At 30.0% G+C, this 8,290-nt stretch overlaps 1 protein-coding gene across 1 annotated transcript in view; it reads left to right on the top strand.

Annotated features, from left to right (window-relative positions):
* Positions 1-8,290, top strand: part of LOC105622698 (sodium channel protein 60E-like) — a 94,668-nt gene that overhangs the window by 57,025 nt on the left and 29,353 nt on the right. The window contains exons 2-4 of the mRNA XM_012204110.1: positions 1,931-2,139; positions 3,072-3,292; positions 7,474-7,654. Of these exons, the coding sequence (XP_012059500.1) occupies positions 1,931-2,139; positions 3,072-3,292; positions 7,474-7,654 (611 nt within the window). The remainder of the gene's footprint in view (positions 1-1,930; positions 2,140-3,071; positions 3,293-7,473; positions 7,655-8,290) is intronic.

Here is an 8,290-nt window from a genome sequence, read left to right as displayed (position 1 = left end):
TTTAATTTATTAACTACTTACTTCTCAACGTAATTACGTACTACTACCACACACACACACACACACACACACACACACACACACACACTTGCACTCACGACACGACATTCAACGAAACTTCAATTTAGAACTATATGAAATGAAGAATTCATTGAAATTATGTAAAAAAGAAAAAGATATACTATATGAAATAAAGATATTATAAAAGATCTGTATTACGAACAGTAATTATGAACACTGAAACATCTTTGTCCAAAGTACAAATATACACTACTATAACAAATTGCTAAAAAGTTTATAACTGTTAACATTTGCACATTATTGTCTCCTCTATCCCATCTTTACCCTCAATTATTTCAACTCACTACTAACTAAACTTACCGTTCAACAGAATTCTAACGAAGAAAGATTATGAAAAGAGGGAATGACTTTGTCGTGAATACAAATCAAAACAAATTTATAATTTATAATTAACGGTTGTTATTGAAATGATATTTCAGGCTGAAAGTATTTTTTCTAGCAAACAATACAAGAATTTGAGAAATATGAGGACCGACTCTAATTTAGAATATAAAATAATTTAGAATATAAGTTTTTATGCTCTTTTGTTAAGAAGACAGAGATAGCTATATCTCCGACAGTCGATATTGCGAATACTGTGTAAGACAAATTTCAACCTAAGTTTATATGCTATTTCTATTTCTAATTCAGATTACTTAGATTTAAAGCAATATCCTGATTGGCTCATCGACTTAAGTTTACACTTTACGCTTAGTGTTACAGAATTTTATCACTTTTTTTAAAGGTTAGCTCAATTTTCACTCTTTAGAATAAGATTCCATCCTATAAAAATATATATACAAGTATTTTTAAAAATCAAATACTATTGATGTAATTTTTGATCAATTATAGTCAATAACATTCTGTATATTGATTTATTTGAATTAGCTAATGATGTGAGTATTACTAAGGCTGATATAATTCATCTACAGGATCGAAAGAGTTCACGAAAAAATCCTTAAATGTTTTCGATCGAAAATATTAAACCAATATTTTAATTTTAAAATTAAAAATCAAATATACATTTTAAAAAATGGTATTGTTAATAACATTATTTTATAATTCAAAATACTTTTAATAATTTATATAACAACAGTTAATAAAATATTTGATACAAGAATATTACGTATTTACTTTATTAATAGTATTATGAAATAATATTTTCAATTAAAATAATGCTGTTGACATTTTTTCAGTATACATGGGGATATAGATCATATAAAAATTCACTTAATAAATTTATTTATTTCGTGTCTAAAATAGAAATGCATCGATACGAGAAGCGTCTTCAAATTTATGTTTCATCGAGGAAACGATTAACAAATCAACATTTTTGTACAGAAAATAATCGGGAATCTTCCCACTGATTTTAAAACCATCCCACGAACCCATTCTCTGAATTGATAAATATCCTACCGTCGGTTATCTGAATGCTGAAGCGGCTTATTAATAATTACGCGTTGACCCACTGCCGCTTTTGGAGTCTGCGCTGTTTTAACACATTGCTTAAGCATAACGTTCAACGATGAATCGTTGTTTTGCATCTCGTTGCGTTGAACATAGATAAAATATGAGGTTGAAAATTATGTATTCCATAACAGAATTTAATTTTAATGATGCAGTTGTTCGTTAGATAGCTCCAAAGAGCTCAAAAAAATTCACATATGACAAAGAATAACTTTTGTTGTTGACAACAAAAATATAAAGAAATATTAAGAAACTTTTGGCAGCAACCGGTAACTTTTTCAAAAAATATGGAGCAACAAAAGTCTCATTATTGCTCTAGTAGGAATATAGTTTTAGATCTCTATCCCTGCGGATTCAAATTTTTAAACTCATCGATAAGATCTTATTTATTCTTATGTTTCAGACGTTCTGCGTGGTATCCAAGAGGTTCCGCAAAAATTACATTCATAGGTTTACGGCGACCAACAGTTGGTTTATATTCTCCCCATGGAATCCTATACGGCGATGCTGTATCTTCCTAAGTACAAATCAGTACTTCGATTACGTGGTCATGGCTACTATCCTTCTTAACTGCGTCTTCCTAGCCATGACCGAGACCTTTGACGATGCCGAGTAAGTATAAACTAGTACCTCATGTTTATATAGTAACAATGATTGATTTCACAAGGGAACGTTTCAAATTACAAAAGTGATATCAAGAAATTAATGCTATCGAACAATCATGTTTGAAATAGATATTCTAAATAGTCAAATCTTGAGATCCTGTAGATTCTGTATTTAATTATGAAACATATTTTACTTAACTTTGATACAAAATATTTTGAGAACAACATTTTTAGAAAAAATGTTTCAAATAAAAGTTGTAGGGTTGAAGCGGGTCAACGGATGAGCTACTTAGATTTTGGGTTTAGGGCCCATTTTGGGCCCAATAAGGCCTAGGTTAATTTTTTTCTAAAATCTAAGTAACTCACCTAATAACCCTCTTCAAACCCTACAACTTTTATTTAAAACGTTTTTTCCAAAAATATATTATTCTCGAGATATTTTGTCAATCAAAGTTAAAATGACCAAATATATTTCGTTCAAATCGGATACAGAATCTATAAGATTTAACTATTTAGAATAGCTATTTCAAACGTGATCTTTTGACTGGTAGCTTTAATTTTTTGATATCGCTTTTGCAATTTGGAACGTTTCCTTGTCAGTAATAAGTGACTATTGAAACTCTGTGCAAACCGTATTACCGTTATAAAGATTACGAATATGTTTTACAATATCATGTAACATTTAAATGTAATTTTTTATATTTAAAACAAAATTTGAAACGATTTAAATATGAACAATCACTTATATTTCTTGGAAATCCATAAAACTGTTAGAAAGGATGACTTTTTTCGTTACTGAATAAATTTTTCGAAAATAGTTACAGGAAACTGCAGTATTTGGATATGTTCTATATTTTGATTTTTCTATAAACATATCAGATTTCGATAACAAACATTAGCGAATAGTTGAACTGATGTCCGATGTTTCTCATATTACAGATTAATCTTCCTAGCCATATATACGGCGGAAATGGTGATAAAATCAATCGCGAAGGGATTTATACTGAATAAGTACACTTATTTGAGGAATCCCTGGAATTGGTTAGACTTCGTTGTGATTACCAGCGGATATGCCACTATTGGGATGGCAGTCGGAAATCTGGCCGGTCTCAGGACGTTCAGGGTGTTGAGAGCACTTAAGACTGTATCCATTATGCCAGGTAATACAGCAAGTTTCTGAGACATGTATTTCCCCATGTTTGGTTCAATCGAGAAATACTTAAAGTACCAAACAGATTTTCTCGTCTCAAGTAGAAAAATGATGATTATTCATTCTTTTCATAACTTAATGGAAAAAAAAAAAAAAGAAACAATTAATCTTAAACAAATTAGCTTTATACAAGTGATCATTTCAGTGATCATTTTATTTCATTAAGTAAAAATAATAAACAGTGAGTTTAAATAATTGGGATCGAAAGATGTATTTAAAATTTGCATAGAAATATAATTAGATATCAAGATCTAACCTCGACCGTATACGCATTTGACTCTTTTATTATTTATTGTATTTATTCATATAACAGTCTGGTTTATTATTGAAAAAACAGCGATTGTTTCTCTTTTCCTGAGATAAAATGTACATTTATGACTATTGCGGATGAAACAACTGAATGTGTGTCGATACGTATTGATTACAATTGATAAAAATTTTGCATTGGTTTATATAGCGATTAAATGCGCACCAATCGATGTCAGTACATTAATCAGCTGCAGATAAACTGAACCGTTTTTCGTATTAATTGTGACTTTAAATCAAGACTGCATTATTTTTTGCTGAAATGATTTTAAACGGTTGCTCCGAATAATTAAAAATCGCTTGCTTTCGCGCTCTATGTAAGCGCATCGTGATTTATCGCATTAATCCATTCGCATGACAAAAACTGAATGACAATTAAGTAGCGGGACTCATAATACTCATTGCAGTATTATGTTGATAACCTAGATACTTGTACAGTTTTTTTACACATTATTATTATTATCTTTATAATATTATTATAGTATTAATAACTTGATTGAAATTACAATATTCGACATCAGAATTCATCGCAAATTCAGAATTCATTCTACATACATAATTAAACGTTTATGATGCGTACGGTTTTTTTTGTGGCCGTATGATTGCATATTAATATATGCATGAGGACGTTTAGCGGTTCCACTCGCGAATCGCTCTCGTAATCGTTTCCCTTGTAATCTCTTGTAATATTCAACACTGATCTGCACTCGGTGTGGGACAGGTTTGTAAATTTGCGATAGCGTGTTAAAGGGAATTGTCCGAGCTTACTTCGTGTCACATTGCGATTCGGATAGAGAAAAGGACTTGCGTCATTTAATTTACCAGCCCAAAGAAATTTATGGAAATTATGAATGATCAAGCTCATGAAGAAATGTTTATCTTGTTTATATTCCCCCGACATTTCCCCAAAACCTTTTAAGAAAATTAAATTGGTGAATAAATTTTTCTTATCTTTTATTTTATTGTCTGGCAAGTTTTTAGCATTATTAATTGTTATTTCCTTCTACCAATAGAAAATGACATATTTCAGAAAATTTTTGTTAGTTAATTCATCATTATTCTGACCAGTTCGTAAAAATCTCTTTTACTAAAAATAATCATATGTGATAGATTGTTCAAAATGATTCAGGATTATGTGATAATCAATTTCATAATACCAAGGACAATATTAAATTAATATTTAAAAAATGTTATATAATATTTTCGAAATATTATATTATCGAAATATTATATTATTTTTTTTAATAATTTTCATATATCATTCTAGGAATATTTTGCGCTTATTTTTTAAGGGATTATATTATATTCCTAAAATAAAGAATTGGATTAAAATAAAAGCTGAATGTTTTTATTTTTTCTTCATAAAAAAAATATGTTATTGCCAATCCTGAAACGTGTGACAATCCATCAATCCTGAATATTGATCTAATTCATATTTTTGCAGCTTCAAATAAAATTAAATAACTTATTTGTACAATAGTATGTTCAAGAATAATTTTTTTTAATACCTAAGGGATGTAGATAAATATATTATAATTTAAATAGTGTTTCAAAATTTTACATTCACTTTTTTTTAAATTATTATTCAAAAACTTGTGAAAACCGATTCTGATCTTTCTCTGAAGATCAGACTTCTCTGAAGATCATTTTCAGGAATGCTAATTTTAGAAAGAGGTAAAATCCTTTGAGCTGTTAATATTTATTTTGTTTGCATAAAATAGAATGATTTTACAATACATTTTTAGCTATAAGCCGGCAGGCCACAAAAATTCAACAGTTGTGTCGTAAAATGCGCATTGCTACTCCAAATAATTTTATTTAAATCAACTTTTATACATTTTTAAAAATTCTTTCGCCTTTTGTTATTTCTTCAACATTATGTTTTAATGATGTCAAAAATCGTTCATTTAGATTATTAGCCATTCTATATTTATAAAAGTTACCAATAAAAATTATCTTGTAAAAGACATGCAAAACGAAACGACAACGTTGATCAAACGCGCATGTCAAGCGGTTTTAGACTGAACATGTTGAAATTTCAAACAAAATTCGCGAAACAACAAAGCGAAAGACACGAAAACTAACAGATCGCCGAAGCAACTCAGTCTAAAGTTAGTTAAATTAAAGAAACCAAGAGGTATAGTAGGAAATTATAAACGACTGTCCGTCTCTGGCGACTCGAATGAAAAACACAAAGCGACTAAGGTTCGGGGAAAGAAGATTTAAGTCATTTCTTGTTCATGAAAAAGAGATGGCGGGGTCGATGTGGTATATATACGAACGGCGAACTTTGACCGAAGTTTGCATGAACAGGGAACTCGAATACAGCGAATGTCATCTCTGTTCTGTGAATAGAGAACAGGGAGATTATTCCAGATGTTATCGAAACTGTTCCATTTCGCATCTATCGTACTTTCGATGAAAAGGATTGTGATTTATCTCGACGGTCTGCGATATCGATTTCAAATGCTGTGTACAAATTCAAAAAGTACGCGAATGTACACAGCTATTCACCGAATGTGATTTATTGATTTGACCGCAAGTCTTTTCCCTATATGTTTCGATATTAAAGTCAAATAAAAAAATAAATGAGAAATATTCGTAATATTTGCGAACGTATGTGACTGAATGCTATAAATTGAAGATCTTCGATCTCGCTAACAATAAGTTTCTCTTGGTAATCCCGAAAAATCAAACAATGAGTTAGGTATCGAGTGCATACGACTCGGTAGGAGCATATTCGTAAGATTACATTTTTAAGAACAGATGGAAGTCGAGAGAACTCACAGTCTGTGGGATTCCTAAAGGCCGATGAATATCGCATCTTTGCTAGTAGGTTAATAAGATGTTTCTTGAATAAAGTTGCCGCGGTCTCAAAAAAATCGATTTACCTATATACTAAAGCTAACGGTGGGCGTTAATCAGGAGACGTGGTAGCGTCTCTCAAGTATATTTTTGAAGTTTAGTACATTAATAACATCTTTTTTATATTACCATGAAAGGAACACTACCATGTCATGAAAGAGACAGACTACAGCATATTCTTTACAGAAAGGATGCTTATGTAATAAAAAATTGTTTTGTTTAAATAAATTGATATCATAAAAAAATGGAATATTAGGGAAGAATGTAGATTTTTTTTTACAATTAACGATCATGTTCGTATATGTACTTGATGCGAATATATACTAGATATGAATATATTGCATTTTTCTGTCCGATGTATGTCATTCATCGCCGTCTTCTTCTTCCACTTGGACAAGATTGACTTTCTCACTACTAGATATCCATTAAAAATGTAAGATATTAAATAAAAATATAAAAAAAGGTAAATACATTCTAAAACATAATGAAAAGAATCGAAAATACTATCACAAAAAAAGTAGTAAAATTAAAATGCAATATTTTTATGCAAATATGCATATCAAAATAAAAATATTCAAAATCATAACGAAAAGATAAAAATAATGTCATAAAAAAAGAAGTGAAATTAAAATAATATTTCAGTATATTTATTAAAATATGGCACAGAACACAATTCTCCGAGTGGCATCTTAAGGATGTCTATATGACATCCTTTGGACATTATTTAGAACTGTGTTTGGGATAATCTTTCATAATTGTAACCCAGCTAACGCTAATATTTTCTGAAATATTCATAAAATTCTTCCCCCCCCTCACCCCTCAAAAAAAAAACGTTTTAAACGTATTTCGGAATATCTCGAAATATTTACGGAATATAAAAGCAACATTCAAATATCAAATATGAAATTAAGAGAAAATTTCGATTGATAAAAAATCACGTATGTGTAATGTATGTTACAGGTCTAAAAACTATCATCAACGCGCTGTTACACAGTTTCAAACAACTTGCCGAAGTAATGACGCTGACGATTTTCTGTCTGATGGTTTTTGCATTGTTTGCCTTGCAAGTTTATATGGGTGAACTTAGGAATAAGTGTGTGAAGCAACAAGAGCCAAATACGACGCAAATCGACTGGAGGGAGTAAGTTATATTGTAGTTTCATTATTACGCTTGCGTAAAATTCAGTTCTAATTAATTCCGAATTTTTATTCTGTGAAAAATATTAAGACATAATCTCAATTCATGTCAAATATATTTATATATTAAAGAAACTTTGAATATTTTAAGCAGTATTGATTTTATATAAAGTTTTTATAAAGTTTCCAGTTTTTCGAATTAAGTATGCAATATTATGAATTGATAGATTGACATAAGCGGTTAATTATTTATAAATATATTGGATTTTGCATTAGCATTGTTAGTTTTTCCTTTATACTTCAAAGATATAATCTATAATTAATTGTATCGTAAAATCAAAATAGTTGTAAATAAATCCACACTCCAAAAATAATAACGTAATTTTTGGATATATCTATTTCTATCTGAACTGACGTTTCTCCAAATCACGGAGAAATATTGGAGAACTGTGAAGTATTATATTAAGCCGGTTGAAAATATGATTCCGCAGATTTTGCCAGAGAAACATATTCCGCAATGCAGTTGAAAAATGTTTGATATCCAACACACACACACACACACACACACACACACACACACACACACACACACACACACACACACACACACACACACACACACACACACACACACACACAC

Source organism: Atta cephalotes, assembly GCF_000143395.1.
Source record: "Atta cephalotes unplaced genomic scaffold scaffold00048, whole genome shotgun sequence".
Taxonomy (NCBI): Eukaryota; Metazoa; Arthropoda; class Insecta; order Hymenoptera; family Formicidae; genus Atta; species Atta cephalotes.
This window is presented reverse-complemented; position numbering and strand designations above follow the sequence as displayed.